This window comes from Daphnia pulicaria, chromosome 4 (assembly GCF_021234035.1).
Source record: "Daphnia pulicaria isolate SC F1-1A chromosome 4, SC_F0-13Bv2, whole genome shotgun sequence".
Classification (NCBI taxonomy): Eukaryota; Metazoa; Arthropoda; class Branchiopoda; order Diplostraca; family Daphniidae; genus Daphnia; species Daphnia pulicaria.
The window spans coordinates 20,508,901-20,525,784 of NC_060916.1; the positions used below are offsets into that span (position 1 = coordinate 20,508,901).

General features: G+C 38.9%; 4 protein-coding genes across 7 annotated transcripts; 3 read left to right on the forward strand and 1 right to left on the reverse strand.

Moving 5' to 3' along the window:
• Window positions 1-311: 311 nt before the first annotated feature.
• LOC124336669 (soluble guanylate cyclase 89Da-like) lies at window positions 312-5,835 on the forward strand. 4 transcript variants are annotated; one of them, XM_046790454.1, is made up of 14 exons: window positions 312-680; window positions 1,749-1,838; window positions 1,923-2,057; window positions 2,666-2,840; window positions 3,183-3,598; window positions 3,678-3,871; window positions 3,933-4,040; window positions 4,099-4,267; window positions 4,444-4,587; window positions 4,652-4,733; window positions 4,795-4,866; window positions 4,936-5,045; window positions 5,105-5,234; window positions 5,295-5,835. In XM_046790454.1, the coding sequence occupies exons 1-13, from the start codon at window positions 639-641 to the stop codon at window positions 5,210-5,212; spliced, it is 1,845 nt and encodes a 614-aa protein (XP_046646410.1). In that variant the 5' UTR covers window positions 312-638; the 3' UTR covers window positions 5,213-5,234; window positions 5,295-5,835. The 4 variants fall into 4 exon arrangements, with proteins under 4 accessions (XP_046646410.1, XP_046646409.1, XP_046646408.1 ...); XM_046790453.1 differs by having other exon boundaries at window positions 4,652-4,727; window positions 5,105-5,197; XM_046790452.1 differs by having other exon boundaries at window positions 313-680; window positions 5,105-5,197.
• Window positions 5,836-6,040: 205 nt separating this feature from the next.
• Window positions 6,041-9,576, forward strand: LOC124337834 (soluble guanylate cyclase 89Db-like). Its single transcript, XM_046791847.1, has 14 exons — window positions 6,041-6,283; window positions 6,348-6,437; window positions 6,527-6,661; window positions 6,767-6,941; window positions 7,070-7,254; window positions 7,322-7,519; window positions 7,589-7,761; window positions 7,824-8,130; window positions 8,209-8,349; window positions 8,422-8,503; window positions 8,566-8,637; window positions 8,705-8,814; window positions 8,886-8,978; window positions 9,058-9,576. The coding sequence occupies exons 1-14, from the start codon at window positions 6,242-6,244 to the stop codon at window positions 9,112-9,114; spliced, it is 1,860 nt and encodes a 619-aa protein (XP_046647803.1). The 5' UTR covers window positions 6,041-6,241; the 3' UTR covers window positions 9,115-9,576.
• Window positions 9,577-9,982: 406 nt separating this feature from the next.
• Window positions 9,983-13,037, forward strand: LOC124338169. Its single transcript, XM_046792242.1, has 6 exons — window positions 9,983-10,114; window positions 10,216-10,322; window positions 10,628-11,942; window positions 11,999-12,486; window positions 12,549-12,648; window positions 12,715-13,037. The coding sequence occupies exons 3-6, from the start codon at window positions 10,650-10,652 to the stop codon at window positions 12,796-12,798; spliced, it is 1,965 nt and encodes a 654-aa protein (XP_046648198.1). The 5' UTR covers window positions 9,983-10,114; window positions 10,216-10,322; window positions 10,628-10,649; the 3' UTR covers window positions 12,799-13,037.
• Window positions 13,025-16,222, reverse strand: LOC124338168 (RING finger protein 145-like). Its single transcript, XM_046792241.1, has 6 exons — window positions 15,796-16,222; window positions 15,474-15,732; window positions 14,370-15,411; window positions 14,219-14,306; window positions 13,819-14,159; window positions 13,025-13,749 (listed from the first exon to the last, which is right to left on the reverse strand). Exons 1-6 carry the CDS (start codon window positions 15,986-15,988, stop codon window positions 13,360-13,362), a joined length of 2,313 nt encoding a protein of 770 aa, XP_046648197.1. The 5' UTR covers window positions 15,989-16,222; the 3' UTR covers window positions 13,025-13,359.
• Window positions 16,223-16,884: the final 662 nt, after the last annotated feature.

The window sequence follows — 16,884 nt, forward strand, 5'->3', positions numbered from 1 at the left end:
ATAAACAGACAAGACAGCCTAATGAAAAGAAATCTTTTCGTCTGCATAGTAGACCTATAGGCTCAAGGAATCAACATAAGCATCTACGAAGTTAGTACGCAACTACGCATGCTCTTTCGTTTGAAATATGGAAAATATATGAAGCAACAAATGTGAAAGGGTATACCGTACCGTACGTATACTGGAAGACCAAGGAATACCAAGATATGGGTCTATACAGTCGGATGCGTGAGTTCCGCGTCCACCAAACGACTCCTATTCCTTGCCGAGTAAAGAACACAATTTCCCTTTTGTCGTTTCAAGGTTTATTTAATAACCTGACATCCCTTTTTTTTAGCTGGGTACTTTATCCCACTTCTTCTTTCACCATTTGAGTTTCTTGCAGTTACAATTATAATTTATAAATAGGCGCGCCAATCCCCATCACCTGGGAAACCCAGTCACTGGGTGTGAAAGGGTCCATATTGTGACGATAGCAACGGAAAAATTGTGTGAAGAACCTAATACAATTTGCCAATATTATTATTCTAGATAGAAACTTGACGAGCATATAGTGAAAGTGAATATTTTTTTAAAAGCGAAATCGATTTTCTCTCTTCTGTCATCAATCTGCCGTCAGTTACTCGGACCCATTCGATATGTACGGACTTATTTTCGAGACCATAGGCTCCATTATTCAGGTGAGAAATATTCTTATTATGTTGTGCTGCGATATAAGCTGAATCGACTCAGCACTTTTGTAATATTCTTTATCATAATTCCCTTATCAACGGTACAAGCTTATTTTTTTATATTAAATTAATTTAAGCAATTGGAGAAAATGAAGGGTGGGGATTAACATTGACTAAGAAGATCACGAGAGTATTGATTATTAAAGTTTGAATCTTTAAATGCGCTTTAGTGTTTGAAAAGCTGCCAGAAGACTTGTGAGATCTAGCCCCATTACATTTAAAAATCAAACAAAATCAGGGATAGAATTTTTGTCAAAAGAATATAAAAAGTGATTAAAAAACCATGGGACCGCGTTCTATTTGCGTTAAGAATTTGCGTAATATTGACGACATAGAACGTGATAAAAGTTGTCGACCAGAATGTAACGCGAACTAAGAATTAAGTTTGCTGATGTAACTGAAAAAAAAAGCAGAGTTATAGATGTCTATAGCTCTGAAAAAAGCGTCCGAAAACAGCAATTCAAAGAATTTTCTGAACAAAGAGGAAATCATGCGTATTTGAACAAAAATTCTCTATATAGTAGGTCTACTGTAAACAATCTTAACATTATTTCAGTCCAAGAAAAACAGTCAGTGGCTCGTGCAAGTTGCACTGGCGCGTGCATTTCTCAGGGGGCTGATCGATGTGACTTATTTATTCTGTCGTAAGTAGTACGTAGTTTGCCTGCTGCCTTGTACAGTGTACCATATGTTTACTCTAAACGGCGTACAGATGAAAACAGGATCACCGTACCTGAAAACCTCCACTGTGAAAGGGCTTCCGTTTCCGTAATCCAGCTTAATCGTACTTATCCTTTTTTCTTTTTTAGATACAACGAAAATTCAACAACTTTTGTTTTTTGATTACGTATTTTCCTCTTGCTTTATTCAGAAATGTATTATACTTGAATTCAGCGTTGTTTGAAGTTTGTTTCAGACTTCTTATTTCACGGTTATGTACGGTGAACTTGCTGATGTATCACAACAACAAGTTAAGTTCAACTTAATGTTGAATTTTTGTTTATGTTTTCTTTGCAGGCAGATTACGGAAATGATGTCTGGCTTTCGCTTCTTGAAAAAGTGGAATACCAAAATACCACCTTTTGCACTCACAGTATCTATTCGGAAGTAATTACGATGCAAGAACTCGCTTTTCAATGAAATTCAAAATTTTTAACTCTTAATTTTTATGGGTATATGTATATGTATAAGGACTTGGCGATTAAAATGGCAAATGCAGCCGCTAATTTAATAGCCGACGGTTCGACACCGCAAGATTTCCTGACCTATTTCGGCCGATGCTTCATCCGCGCAGCTGGACCCTTCAAATATGAAACGTTAATCAAAGTAACTAAAAAAACCATTTCCGTGATATATTTCAAATTAATGTTATAGTCTTTATCCGGCTGAATCGAACACAAACGAAATTGATTTCGGTACCCAAACCATTTCCAGTAATATTTTTGAAAACGCCAGACGTAAGCGGATGAGAGCAAAATTGACAATTTTTAGAAGGAAACGTAAAATGCTGGATTACAGTCGATAGCAGTAGAGCCGATTGTATGCCGTCGTCATACTATATGGCGGTTGAAACTTTTTAAAAAGTATTGTCTGTTTGGAACTGCTACATATCGATTCAAGCTTGTCTAGCGGACGTTTCCGCGAAAGGAAGTCGTCCTAACTTGGCTGGAGATACGGGTTGTGAACGAATGCCCAGAAACTTACCAAAGAACCATGCAGAGACGAGTTGCGTCAAAAAGAGAAATATTAACATGCGACGCTTGTGTTGAAAAGACGAATGAACTGCAGAGTGTGTGTCTTTTTTGCAAGTTCAATTTATGTCAACAAATAAGAAATGAAAAGGAAATGGAAGCCTTTGCGATTGCGTTATCCGTCCTTTATGATGCAGCCTGAATAATATAATGTCTTTTTTTTTCCTTCTTTCTGACGAGCAGAGATGCGGACGATTTTTTTGCGACTTTCTTTCCGGAATAGATAGCGTCCATCTGCACATGAAGTACAGATACCCTAAAATGGATCATCCCTTTATTTACGTCTTGGAAGAAGATGCGGATGGAGTAGTCATTCACTATCGGACATCCAGAATTGGCTTTTATCCATACCTTTACGGTAATCGGTTTTTAGTAAGACGTAAGAAAAATAGTGAAAAGTAAGTAGATTAAATGGGATAAAAAAGCTGCAATGAGTGCTATGAATTTGATTCTCCATCCAATTTCGTAATAAAGATCCACCGATTCGAGGGGGGGGGGGCAAGGTTATTTTGGAATTTTAAAATATAATACGATTCGCAAATACTGCTGTAGTAAATAAACAAAACGAGTATTGTTTCATTTTTGCTTTTTAAAAAAATTCCGTGCTGAGCAGTTCTCATAATTCACATCAGGCGGTATACTACGTAACATCCTTCTCGAAAAAAAAGTTTCCTTTATCGTAATAATTGATTTTTAACAGGCTTACTGGATCAGGTAGCAACAGATTTTTACGGCATTCGTCTTGTTGCTGGAACATTTTCTCAAAATACCTACGACAACATCGAAATGGGCTACCAGTACCGAATTCGGATCAACTTTGACAATCGTGATTACATGGCCTGCAAAGCGATTGAACACGGTGCCATGGCACTAGAGCGGAAAGCAAACTTCCTCACCTCGACAACGGCCAATGATTACCAGGAACCGTTGCCTCAACTCTCCAGTTCCATTCTGCTGCAACTTTTCCCCTTCTGTCTGATCTTCAGTTCTGACTTAAAGATAATTGCCGTTGGCTGTCAATTAAGGCTAATGTTTTCTCGTCGGATGTTGATCGGACAAATTCTGCCAGACGTTGCAAGATTGCGTCGTCCTAGATTAAACCTCACTTGGGACAACGTAAATATTTACCTACATAATATCTAGTATTTAATTTTACTTGTTCCTCCACTATAAAAGTTGGTTGTTTTTAATTTAGTTAGTCACACTGCAACGCGTCGCATGCGAACTGGAAATGATGCTGGCTAGGAATTCGGAAGAATATCCGCTATCAAAGGTTTGTAAAACTATGCCAGACGAACCGAAGAACGATCAGCCTCGTCGACTTTTGCTTCGCGGAGAGATGCGTCACATGAAAGATTGGCAAGCCATCATGTATCTCTGCAACCCGCTGTAAGTTTGAAAAAAAAAAGAAGTGGACGGCTGATTATATCGCTGCATTTTTGCACCCTAGAATTGACAACATGGAAGATATGTACGAGCTCGGCCTCTCTATTGGTGATCTCAGTTTGCATGGACATAGTCGTGAATTGGTCATGACGGCACAACAACATAACTCCAGGTAAAACGTAGGTAGAAACATATTTTTAAAAATCACGTTAACTGTGTCGTTTTAAAAGCTTGGAAGATTTGTACGAACGAGCCGAAGAGAGAGCTAAAGAGTTACATAACACTCATGACCTTCTTGACGAGTGGAAGCGAAGAGGGGACGAGCTGCTTTATTCCATGATTCCCGAATCCATCGCCAAAAGTTTGCGGAGAGGCAAAGAACCTGTTGACACTTGTGAAGTAAGGCTTCAAAGTTATCTTGTTAGCTTTGTAAACTTGTACCTTAAAGTTCGATGGAAGCTAGACAAACATTTCCACTTTCCGGAATTTCTGATATGAATTAGGCTAACACATTTCTTCATTTCTCTTAATTTCAAATGTTTTACGACATTTGGTGATGCCAAATTTTTATTTAGGCTTTTGAATGCATCACTGCCTCTTTCGTCGAAATGACAAACATCGACGACATCATGATCAAAAGTGCGCTAGAGGCTGTCAGTTGTATGAATGCCGTTTTCTCTGGCCTAGACAAGGTTATAGATCAACACAACGTTTACAAGGTAAAAGCGAACATTAGCCAGGCGAAAGTTCGAATTGAAATTATTTCTTGGGTTTCTGGTGCAGGTGGAGACTATTGGGAAAGTATACATGGTAGTCGGTGGGGCCCCGACCAAAAACGATACGCACGTCAAAGACGTCTGTATGGGTATATATTATTAAATATTCCATCGAGGAATGTAGTCTATCATTGAACTATTATTTTCTAGTGGCTCTTGGATTCCGTGACTTGCTCAACGAGTTATCAGCGAATAGCGGCATGCCAGTCGAGATTCGTATAGGTTAGCAATTTTCTTCTTGTTGTTAACTGCAACAACTCTGAAATAAATATCGCGCATAACATTTCCAAGGACTTCATTCGGGCCCTGCAGTAGCAGGACTTCTCGGAAGGAAAAAACCTCGTTACAGTTTCTTTGGTGACACTATCAACACTGCAGCGCGCATGCAAACAACTAGTTTGGTATACCAACATTACATAATCCAGCAATCATATTTTCAAATCTAATTTATCCTGTTTAGCCTGGTAGAATTCAGATTTCCAGTGTATCCTACAACCTTCTGAAATTCTTTGTGGAATTCGATTGCAAGATTCGTGGAACCGTAATTGTCAAGGTGATCCACCAATAATAAGTGGAACTGCTTTATTCGGGTATTTTTCGTGAACGTGTCTGACTACAATTTAAAATTTGTATACCTATTCCACATTTAGGGCAAAGGAGAAATGGAAACCTATTGGTTATTGAGATACCGTTCCCTTCCGCGATAGGTTTGTGAGCATCCAACAGCTCCGCAGTTTGTTAAAAATGTTACCTCAGATATGCTGGAAATTTTGTTGGGCACATTTGGCTGGACAGAGTGGTGCCTTCCGGTTCTAGCGCACTACGTGGACAGTGTCACGTACCCAAATCCAATCTTTAGTCTTTAAAATATGCACTTACCACTAAAAGGTGTATAAAATAAGGTAAGTTTTATGTCAAACTAGTGATCACACAATAATGATCTCAAGTACTCATTTAAAGTCAAATTTACCAGCAAATTAAATTGTCTAATATGTTATAACAACAATATATCATTGGATATTATTATGTCCAATACTCCAATTGTCTTTTTTTATGTACGCATCACATTTGTTTAAATATTAGTTTAATCGTGTTATTTGCGAATGATTTGATTTATTTATGATTAATAAGTCGTTAGTAGATGTCAATTAACGTAACGTTTGTTTTATGTGATGTAAAGAAATTATATGGATGTAAAAATACAAAATGTTATCATTGAAATATGTAATTAGAAGGAATAATAGTTTACATAGTAATTAGTCTTCCGTTTTTCCGACATACCGTCTATAATTGTATTGTGCAACACACGACATCCCACAATTCATTCGATCGACTTCAGCGTTTTTTACAGATCTGCTCGATCCGACCATTTGGATCCGCACCAGTTGATGCGCAGACAGTCGATGCGCATGATCGCTACGGCAGTCATTTGCGTGCATAAGTTGTGGTGCACTTGTCGAGTATAAAAGTAGAAAGCAGAATGAAAGCGATTACATTATTCATTTGCTGGTGCTAATTACGACAAAGCGAGTCCAAATTTTTCAACCCCGTCGACCAATAGTTGAGCCTTTTGCAAGCGGGGAAAGTTGAGTTCAACATGTACGGTATGATTTTTGAGACCATCCAAAATATCTTTCAGGTAAAATACTTATGCGGACGACGTTGCATTCAACCGTGTAAGCTAAATTCATTGGTTTTTAAAGTTGGAATATGGAGAACAACTCTGGCACGCTCTCCTAGAAAAAACCAACTATCGCAACACTGTCTTCTGTACTCACCAAACTTATCCGGATGTATGACAAAACTTTTGTCTGTTACCTTACCAGATCAGTTAAACAATAATTAAAAACAAATTTTCATTTTTAAATTCGTTGTCATTAAGGATTTGGTCATGGAATTGGCCACCGCAGCTGCAGAAGTTGTCGGGAATAGGTTGACGGAGCTTGATTTCTTGAATTATTTTGGGCGCTGTTTTATCCGCTCCTTTGACCAATATGGTTACGACAAGATCATTAAAGTAATTTCATTTTGATTTACAATTTTTTATTTCATTTTTGAGTAGCATAAAATCTTTGCTATTGACACGCAGAGTTAATTAAGTAATTTGTTTGATTGCTTTTAGGCTGGTGGTCGTTACTTTTGCGACTTCCTGACCGGCATCGACAATATCCATTTACAAATGAGATACATGTTTCCCAAAATGGTTTCGCCTAGCATGTACATCTCGCACGAAGATGCTGATGGTGTTTTGCTGCACTACCGAACTCCACGCAGCGGCCTTTGCCCTTACCTCAGAGGTAGAGTCAATTAAGCTTGATTCACAGTTATTGATTGGCCAATAATCGCGTGATTAAAAAGCGTGTAGCGCTGTTCCGCAAAGAGCTAATTGCATGTTTCCCTTTCTTATCTTATTGGTAATACATAGGCCTGCTCCTTCAACTTGCGAAAGACTACTTTAATATCGAACTTCTCGTCGAGGAGTTAGCTAGTGAACCCACTGGGGAGGATGAATATTACCAAAATCGATTCCGTCTTCATTTCAACAATCGGGACTATTTGGCTAGTCGAGAGATGATGAACGGTAGCAATCTTAATCTTGACGTGAGTATGGTATGACGCAAATACATTGGCTGGTTGAGACTAGAATATGATGCAATTTTTCCTTTTCAAATCAAAGAGGGCAATAATGTCTTCAACGTTGTCTAGCAATGCCCTGTTACAACTCTTTCCATTTGCCCTAATCTTTCGTTCTGATCTTAAAATAATAAGCACGGGCAAACAATTAAAGATCATGTTCATGGATGGAATATATGGACATAGCCTTGACGAACTAGTCAAGATGCGTCGTCCTAGAGTTAACCTCACGTGGGATAACGTAAGTAAATGTATATGACATTTATACTTTGTGAACAAATAATTGTTCTTGAATTATTAACGTTCATAGATTCTTGGCTTACAGAAAGTTATGTGTGAAATCGAATTATTTTTGATCTACAAAAAGGAAGAAACAGTAGGCAATAAAACTTTACAGACCGTAGGAAATAACAAATCGGAGGAAAGTCGTCGCCTATTTCTGCAGGGCCAGTTCCGCTATCTCAAAGAATGGGATGCAGCAATCTTATTATTTCTTACAGTTTTATTTAAATTACCTCTATATATATCATTCTTAAATTGTATAGGAATGCTGTAATATTTCTTTGCAACCCTATCGTGAATAATTTAACGGATCTCGACGAACTTGGACTCAAACTCGACGATTTGAGCATGCACGGGAATGGTCGAGAAATGGTTATGGGAGGATTACAGCACAATTCCCGCCTGGAAGATTTATACGAACGAGCTGAAGAACGATCGCACGAATTGGAAAAAACCCACCAACTGCTTGAACAATGGACGGAGCGCGGAGATCAGCTGCTGTACTCCATGATTCCGCAATCGGTGGCTGATAATTTGCGTAAAGGAACGCATCCAGTAGATACTTGTCAGGTAATTTTATACCCACGATATTCAATACTAGTGTGTGGACACTGGTGAATTCATCGCGGTGTGTGTTGTACTTCGCAGAATTTTGAGAGTATTACAGTTCTATTCGTCGAACTTACAAACATTGAAATCAATGCGGACAATGCTTTGGAGATGGTAAAAAGCATGAATGCGGTTTTTTCCCAATTGGATACTGTTGTTGATCGACACAAAGTTTACAAGGTGGGTTCAGTTTGTCACACAATCTATTTCAAATACGTATTATTCCATCAAATGGAACGCTTCGAATTGAAGGTAGAGACTGTTGGAAAAGTTTACATGGTTGTGGGAGGTGCTCCGGAAGAGAACAAGTCCCACGTCAGAGACGTAGCCTTGGGTAAAAATTGCGCATTTAATCGATAAAGATAGAATTTTACTTTCAAAGATTGATTATTGCAGTTGCTTTAAGCTTTCGAGACGAAATCAATGAACTTGTTAACACGACTGGAATGGACGTCCGTATCCGAACAGGTTTTCATTTAGATTCCTGAAGCAATGAGGGTAGAACTAAATGGCTAAGATATTGACGTTAATTCAGGTTTTCACTCTGGCTCGGCAGTAGCGGGAGTAGTTGGGCTTAAAATGCCTCGCTACTGCTTTTTTGGAGATACAATCAATACAGCGTCGAGAATGCAGTCGTCGTGTGATGTAAAGTTCAAGTGCACACATTTCCTAGCTCGTTTTCCGTTTTAATTGTAATTTTAATTTTGCCGCCACAGCCGGGAAACATTCAAATGTCGTCAACCTCTTACAGCCTCCTTGAGTCGTTTTCCGGGTTTGTCTGCGAAAAGCGTGGGCTGGTAAAGGTCAAGGTGGGCATTGAATTGTCAATGTTTTATTCAACTAGTGTGCCGAAGCGAAAGCTTAATTTCAACTCTTTTTCCTACACAGGGCAAAGGCGAGATGCAGACTTATTGGCTGCTTCATCATCAGGAATCCGCAGACTAGACTGTTATTTATTATAGACATTTATAGACATTGTCGGTTAAAAGTATTTCAAGTAGCGATCAGTATAATTAATAACCCATCGTAGACTGTGATGTTCAAGTAATAAGCTTGTATTTCACTATTCCAAGGCAATGTCTTGGGAACAGCGCACATTCCAACGTTGTACCATCTGCTGTTTTCTACCATGGGTATGGTACAATGTTTCTTGATGCACTCCCCAAAAAATAGAGTTAATTTCCTGTTGTTACGTGTTCCGTTTCCGTAAGCAAGCAAGCGATCACAGTAGTTTCGGTAGTTCAATCCAGTTTTGTCGTAAAAGTGAATCGAACCTTTTTCCGTCACTTGTATCCGGTTTGATGTAAGAAAAGTTTCCTTTATATTGGGTTCCAAAGAATAACCGTTACGGCGGCAATGCAATTTACTATCTCTTCAGGTGGGTTTCCGGTTAACACACGAATGTAATCCTAGGACTTCTTTAGTTCATTTTATGTTTTTAAAAAATACAATTCGTTAAGAGATCATAGGCCTACAACGCAGATTACTTTCAACTGTTAACCTTCAATTCTTTAATCAAAATATTTCTTTAATATAACTTTTAAAATCGCTGTTAAAAAACGGAAAGGTGTCGCCTTTTCTTAATATCGACAAATAATAATTTCTTAAAAATAATGAAAAATTATTTTCAGTTTTAGAGAATTAAAAAAAAATGTTTTTGCTGTGTTGGACTTTTATTTCTTTTCATTCCAAGGAACCATCCGAAAAAAAACAACAGCAAAAAAACCTATATTTTTTAAATGCCGAACACAGCACTACCCGTGGGTTCAATGGCATTTGAAGCCCGCGGCGAGGACTCGGGGGAAAGCTGTCCTTGACACTGAGTCCTCGTATTATTTTCCTAAAATTTGACAGTTCGAGTTTGTTATTCGACGAGAGAAGCCGGTATCGACTGGTACTCTGAGAAGTGTTGTCGAGTTGCAACAGCAAGACTGCAAGAATCACGGTAAGGAGTGTTCATTCTGAACCAACACACGAGAGACACGTCATTGTTTCACTTTTCTAGAATTCACATAGTAAACCTTTACATGTTTCATCATTTTACAGATTTCATACTAGTGTATACTTAAGCTGAGTGGGTGGATTCCTCATTGTGCAGCTTATTAACAGTACAGATTCTAGTTCTCTACAAGGTCTTCAATTTTGAAAACTTGGTATGCAATTTGTTTTTATTTTCATTTGTTTCTATTTCCAGTCAAAGCATGTTTCTTTTTTCATTTTGTTTTCTCGCAATTGTTTCTTGCTTGCTGTGTGTTCTCTGTTTCTTTTATTTGCTCGTCAGTAAATGGATTATCACTTGACTTTATATACCACTGGTTTTAGTATCTCTATTTCTACAGATTTTTAAAGCATATGTTTTTTTTTTAGATTTTCCTATTCAAAGATTATAGTTTTGTCCCTTACATTGTACTAAATATTGTGGTACTATTGTAGTATATAAATGAGTTTTTTTTGTTAGGATCGTTTGGAGAAATACCGTCATGTGTCGCCCAGAAACCCGGCACACACCTGTTGGGTGGTTGTACTTCCTGGCAGTGATATGCGTGACAGCACCGTTCGTCGTATCCCATGAAGCGGAAATGCATGGCTGGGATTCTTCGCAAGGAAAGAGAGCCGATGCCCTTGATTCTCTGTTTTCAAATTTAGAAATTGAAAAGCTTCAAGCGCTTCTTAAAAACATCCCACCTGCTGAGCTGCGGAAAGTGGCCAGCCAAGTTGTTGGCGACATCAGTGCAAGCCAACCCACAGAGCTGGAAAAGAGAAGATCTATTCTTAAGGCAATCAAGGAAAAGGGTCTGCTTGAATCTTGGAAGGAAGATCTAGAAAGCTTAATTTTCGACGACAACGCCCTTCCAACAGATGACTCTGATGACAAGGCAAAGAAGTTCCAGAATAACTTGAAATGCAACGAGAAACATGGAGATGGGCCTTCCGTTCCTCATGAACACCACCATGACATGCCAGAAGGTCCTATGTCGAAAAATATTAAAGAATCCGTCGATCAGTTATTAGGCCTTTCAGAATCCAATGGAACACCCTCCTCTAGCAACCAGGAACATATTCTTAGAAATGATGCGGAATATCTGTTACAAGTGGCAGAGGATGAACTTGATGAACCAGAAGAGAAGCTTCTGCCTCCGAAACACGATCCTAAACCTTATCAAACCAGCAAGAAATCCTCTTCTTCAGAAAAAAGAAAAGAATCCAACAAGAAACCATACAAGAAGGAAGAACCACTTGACGCCCTGGTTGGCATGGCCAAAAAGTTGTTGGGACAGGAAGGAAATAATCCAACTCTAGACATCGTTGCAAACATGGCATCTGCATACATTAAGAATATGGACAACTCTGGGAAAAAGAAGAATGCAAATAGTGGTCCTGATCTGAGTGCGATGCTGCAAATGGCCTCTCTTTTCAGCGGTGGTAATGCCGGTCAAGACAATCCTCTGCAATCCATTATGTCTTTATTAGGTAACTCAGGCATGGACATGAACCAGCTTCTTCAAATGGGCTCGGCATTTATGGGAAATGGCTTGGAGGCTCCAGCTAGCCGAAAAAGCAAGTCTTCCAATCCCTTTGCAGAAATGCTCATTCGCATCGTAGCTAACTTTCTCAACATGGATTCTGTCGTTTTGCTGGATTACTACACCGGATTGACTAAATTGACTGAAGCCAAAAGCTGGAATGAAATCAACGCTATTCTACGTAAAACCACTGGAATGGATGTTGAAACCACATTGGATTTGTTGATGAATGACGATGTCCGCCAACAGGTGAGCTTTTGTTGTGTGTTTACCGATCCTTATCCATTCTAATGCGTTTCAATTAGTTGTCTGACAGCGCCACATCTTCATTGGCACACTGGCTCCAAGAATTCTTGGACCCTGACAGTTTCCAGAGTAAAATCACCTATCTCAATGCCTTTGCGTTCCAGAACAAGTATCCACTTGTTGATTCCAAGAATTTCGTCGAATCACTATCTGTGTTAGTGGAACGGCTTTCTGAAGATTACTTAAACGCCAAGATCAATTTGAGACCGTACTTGAAGCAATCTGAAAAGCAAATCAATGCCTTGTTGCACGTTGACGGATCCGAACGCTTGGACTTCCGCAAACTAAGCGAAAATGAATTAGCTTTGATCATCCGAAATACGATGAAAAACGAAGTATTTGATCCTCTAGCGGAACTTTGGACTGACTTCAGGTATGCAACACGTTTTCCAAAATGCGCTCGCACCATTGTTTGCCTACGAAATGCTCCATCAAACTCTGCCCGAAGTTCGCAGGGGCTTAAACAAGGAGTCACTCGTGCTATGAGGTAACATTCTTACCAATAACGATTAAAACTTGTTTTTCACCTAAAAGTTTTGGTTTTTCTAGTACCGTTGTTGTCTGGGCGCTGAGCAAAACCAACAACAGGGGTATGCCACCATTTGATGTTCTGTACAAAGCCGCGTTTGATGGTACTACAGATTGCGAGGTATAAGTTTCATGCAGTGGATACTCCCGATAACTTTTACTGACCCATTGCCCTTTGCTTTTGCAGACCAAATATCGAGAAAACTGTAATCAGATTCTGAACGGACCTCTTCCGTCTATGCGGTTGGACTATGAGCATCACGAACTTTGATTCCATAGTCTTCGTCTGTAAATTCTCCTACTATATGTCTAATCGTGTCTCGAGTTTTTAGTTTGATTTTCTTGATCTAAGAATTTGTATTGCTGCTGATGTTAGTGTTCATTTAGTCAAGATTTTGCTAATATTATTTTTAGTTTAGTTCTAACCCTACAATCTTTTGGAAATTTACTGGTTAATATATTGCGTGTAAATTTAGTTTAATTTTGAACTACACATGCTGTTTAAACACACTGACTTGTATTGAAATATCCAACATAAAATCACATCTCTTACATCACCAGAAATCAAAATAACATAAGATTAGCCAGACGGATGGCTAGAAAGAAGTACGAGAAACTATGAGAACCTCGATTAGAAAACGTAAGGTAAGAAATCAACATTTTTAAGTAGCGCAATTACACGCGCAGAGCATTTTGGAATAAAGAATTAGTAAGGTTCAATTATTATAGTGTCAACACAGGATCGTTTGTTTTTGGCACAACAAACATTAAACAAAGAGAGCGTGAATATCTCAAGGTTTACGATAATCCCAAATATTCAGCAGCTATAAATCTATTCGAGAATGCGGGCAAGACTTTCACTTTTGCTGCGTGAGTGGCGAGCCTGAGCTCCTCGCAATTTAGCTTGCCGAACATCTTGTTGGGCAGCGTGTAAAAGAGTATCGAAATTTTGATTCTGAGGAAAAGTTGCAGAAGTAGAAGCTGTCGCTGTATTCTGACTTGGCGACGCCCCATCTTCCGACTCCTCGGTTCCTTCGTTTGACTCGCTGCTGCCGCTGCTTTGGTTCTCAAAAGAGAAATGAACTTTGCGATCTTGGCTGGCTGTTTTGTTGGCTTCGTTGGCAGGAGATTCAGAGGCTCCTGCTGATGCTGATGACTCCTCTGCTTGAGTTAACGTAATGGCCGAAGAACACATCGGGCACTTCTCTTGGACATAGAGCCACTTAAATCGAGACCAAATTTGGAATGTTAGTGAAATTGATCGTGATTTTTAAATTATTATTTTCTCTACCTTTCGAAGACAATTGCCGTGGAAAAAATGGCGACATCGTGTGACACGTACACTTCCAGTGACATTCATTGTTTGATAGCAAATTGCACAAACGTCATTGTGGGTAGCCAGCTGTTCTTGGCTGGCTGATGGCAAAGCGTTTATGTGTTTGACAGCTTCCCGTCGACGAAGGAAAGAGATCCATCCTGTCTGCAATCGTTGCCATACATTAAAATAACAATGGACAATCAGGACGGCACTATTTGACCACGACCACTGGCCAACTAATGATTCGTGGAAGCCAGCGCAGACGACGAATAACGCGACCATGAACTCCAAGCATCGAACTACAGCTCGCGTGTCTAGATAAAGAAAAGAAGTATATTATTTATTATCTTTCTCAAAATTTTGTAATAATTACAGTAAATGACGTCATCGAGCGCTTCCCATGCATCCTCACGGGTTGAATCGTAAAGGAAAAGACAGTAGATCACTAATAATCCAACAACCTAAAAGAAAAACAATTAATCGATTATCTAGACTTTGAAATGATATTGATGGTGAAACCTTACCTGGACAGAAGTCATCACGCAAGTGGAGATAACTACTAACGTCCAAAAGTTGAGGTCAAAGATGTAACACAAGATGAACGTCATGTAAAGGGGGAAAGCGAAAAGGAAAACGCAGAGTAGCAAGATTTTGACGTGCCTTACAATGTGTCGGTCCTTGTTAGCAGAAAGGGCTAATAACATTGGCTCCGTTGTTTCGTAAACTGACTGAATTAATGAAGCTACCACAACAAACAAGATAATGGAGAAAATCGCTAATCGTTGTGGCATCTTGATACGAATTAAGCCAGTTTGAGCGGCCAAAAGAGCCATCGTGAGACCCTCTGTCAAACCGGTGTGGGGATTTTGTTCTGCTGCGTAAGCTTGATAGTTTTGGATGAATATTTTTATTCCGGCTTGGCCTAGTGCAGAGGCGTAAGACATGGCGACGCACGTACTAGCGAGTGTTAGTGGTGAATCACAAATTTGTGAAATAGCGCAAAGGAAAACCATGTACCACTCGTCTGAATAGACGCCGGAATTCGCTACTAGATCAGGGTGAATGAGCAAAGCGTGAAGTTGGTTGAGACAATGGCCCAGCCAAAACACGAAAAACTGACTGGGAACAAACAATCGCGAGCATACGTCCATAGCCAAATGTGCCAAGCTCAGGGCTTCAACCTCATGGACTGCGTACAAGTACAAAAACCTCATTTCACTGAGAATCGCAGGGACGCAGGACAGAACATAGTAAATAGCGGCTAGGATGATAGCAGCCGTTGCAAAATTATGAACAAGGAGTAGGTCGGACTGGGCGAAACCCGAGAGACGGATTACTATGGGTAAACAATAGATGGCTAAAAATGCCCGCTTGGAGTTTGATTCAACGTCAAGAAAGAAGTTGACGCAGGATACGATAAAGAGTTGAACAGACAAGACGGCTAACTGGTGCAATAAACTAAAACATTCTAGATCCATTTCCATTGGATCAACGATGAGACCAATACCGATGAGAGTACGCTCAGCAAATTGGTACGCTGGAACCTCAGAACTTATTCCAGGAGGTCTAAAATTGGAAGAGAATTCTTTTAATATTATTGCTTCTTTTAAGATTAAAACAAAACTTACCGAAACTCTCTAGCAAATTTCAGGGCATATTCAGGACTGAAATTTATTACTGAAGGTAGCTGGGCTGCTGGAGGAGTCACTGAACCACCACCAGATTTTGTGTATGTTGTATCTTTGTCTAAATCTTGGGACTCGATCAAAACAAAATGCCTCGATAAAAGTGATGCACCAGTTAATGCAGCCAAACTTAGGTAATGCATGTAGATGGTGACCAATTTTGGTAGTGGAACAATGAGTATTACTATTCCATGAATTAACACTGTAACCAAAACAAAAAAAATTGTAATGTTAATTAAAACAATTTTATATTTGTTATAGTTACTTAGATGGAAGATAAATGCATAACATTTATCCATAATATCAGAGGTTTGAGGCAAGAGGCGGTCTGAGCTTATATGACTCCATTGGTCAATCAGCATAAGCCCAGGAACACGAAGAACGACAGATGCGAAGCTCTCAAAATGTTCACCCTTAAGATTAAGATCTAATGCCGGCCAATTTCTCGTAGAAAACATATTGCTGGTCACTGATACACAAAAGGAACAATTATTCACCGAGACTATGTGTCTCTCAAGTTGTAGCTAAAGCAACCGCAAGGAGATGTCGGTTTACTAGCTAGAAATAAATACGAGCCTTCAAACAGTTCAACACACAAATAATGACACAAATAGCGGAATTACGACAAGTTTTTGGCTCCTGCTTGTTTCATTCATGTCCTACAGATAGCAGACGACTCACCTGTCAAAATTCAGAATATGCTTAAACTACTTTATTGTTCCTCTAGATGGGTCTGTTTTCATATTAGAATTAATTTGAAAAAGACTAATAAGACAATAAATATAATGTGATGTTTATTCGTGCAATTAGTACGAGGTTATAAATGATCTTTGTTCTTTTTTCTTTGAATTCACTAAATTTCACAAATCTACTAAATTCCATGCTATATGAAAATCGGGCAATGTTGCTTTCTGCGAATTTAAAATTTTGCTCGAAAATTCATAAAAAGCGATATTATATTAAAAAATTAATTATTTGAAAATATTGTGTTATGCATTTTGCTGAGAAGAGTAAGATTACTTACTTTTCAATAAAATGCACTGCATCGTCACCAAAATAAAAAAAAGTTATGTTTAAAAACGATATTTTATAAGTAAAAACAAACAATGACAAAGTTAGCATGGTCGTTTTCATACGTAAAACTCCAATCACATGAAGGCTAATCTTTTATCGCAAAAGGGAAAAATTCGGCTAATTGAACTTGGTTCATAATTACAAAACTAGGGGAATTATATATAATGCTAGCTGCTTCTGCTTTAGTTCTTACTCTTTGTTATAACGAATAAACACCCCAACGCTATTACACTTGAACTTAGTTAAAATAAGAAAACTAGGTGACGCCACGGTATACGTA

Coding starts and splice junctions, on each gene's coding strand:
- LOC124336669 (XM_046790452.1), top strand. CDS start 639: ATGTACGGACTTATTTTCGAGACCATAGGCTCCATTATTCAG. Junction 4,041..4,098: donor GCACAACAACATAACTCCAG/GTAAAACGTAGG, acceptor TCGTTTTAAAAG/CTTGGAAGATTTGTACGAAC. Junction 4,734..4,794: donor CGTCAAAGACGTCTGTATGG/GTATATATTATT, acceptor ATTATTTTCTAG/TGGCTCTTGGATTCCGTGAC.
- LOC124337834 (XM_046791847.1), top strand. CDS start 6,242: ATGTACGGTATGATTTTTGAGACCATCCAAAATATCTTTCAG. Junction 7,255..7,321: donor TTAATCTTGACGTGAGTATG/GTATGACGCAAA, acceptor TTCAAATCAAAG/AGGGCAATAATGTCTTCAAC. Junction 8,131..8,208: donor ATCCAGTAGATACTTGTCAG/GTAATTTTATAC, acceptor TGTACTTCGCAG/AATTTTGAGAGTATTACAGT.
- LOC124338169 (XM_046792242.1), top strand. CDS start 10,650: ATGTGTCGCCCAGAAACCCGGCACACACCTGTTGGGTGGTTGTACTTC. Junction 12,487..12,548: donor GGAGTCACTCGTGCTATGAG/GTAACATTCTTA, acceptor TGGTTTTTCTAG/TACCGTTGTTGTCTGGGCGC. Junction 12,649..12,714: donor ATGGTACTACAGATTGCGAG/GTATAAGTTTCA, acceptor TTGCTTTTGCAG/ACCAAATATCGAGAAAACTG.
- LOC124338168 (XM_046792241.1), bottom strand. CDS start 15,988: ATGTTTTCTACGAGAAATTGGCCGGCATTAGATCTTAATCTTAAGGGT. Junction 15,733..15,795: donor TGCATTTATCTTCCATCTAA/GTAACTATAACA, acceptor TTTTGGTTACAG/TGTTAATTCATGGAATAGTA. Junction 13,750..13,818: donor ACGGCAATTGTCTTCGAAAG/GTAGAGAAAATA, acceptor TCTCGATTTAAG/TGGCTCTATGTCCAAGAGAA.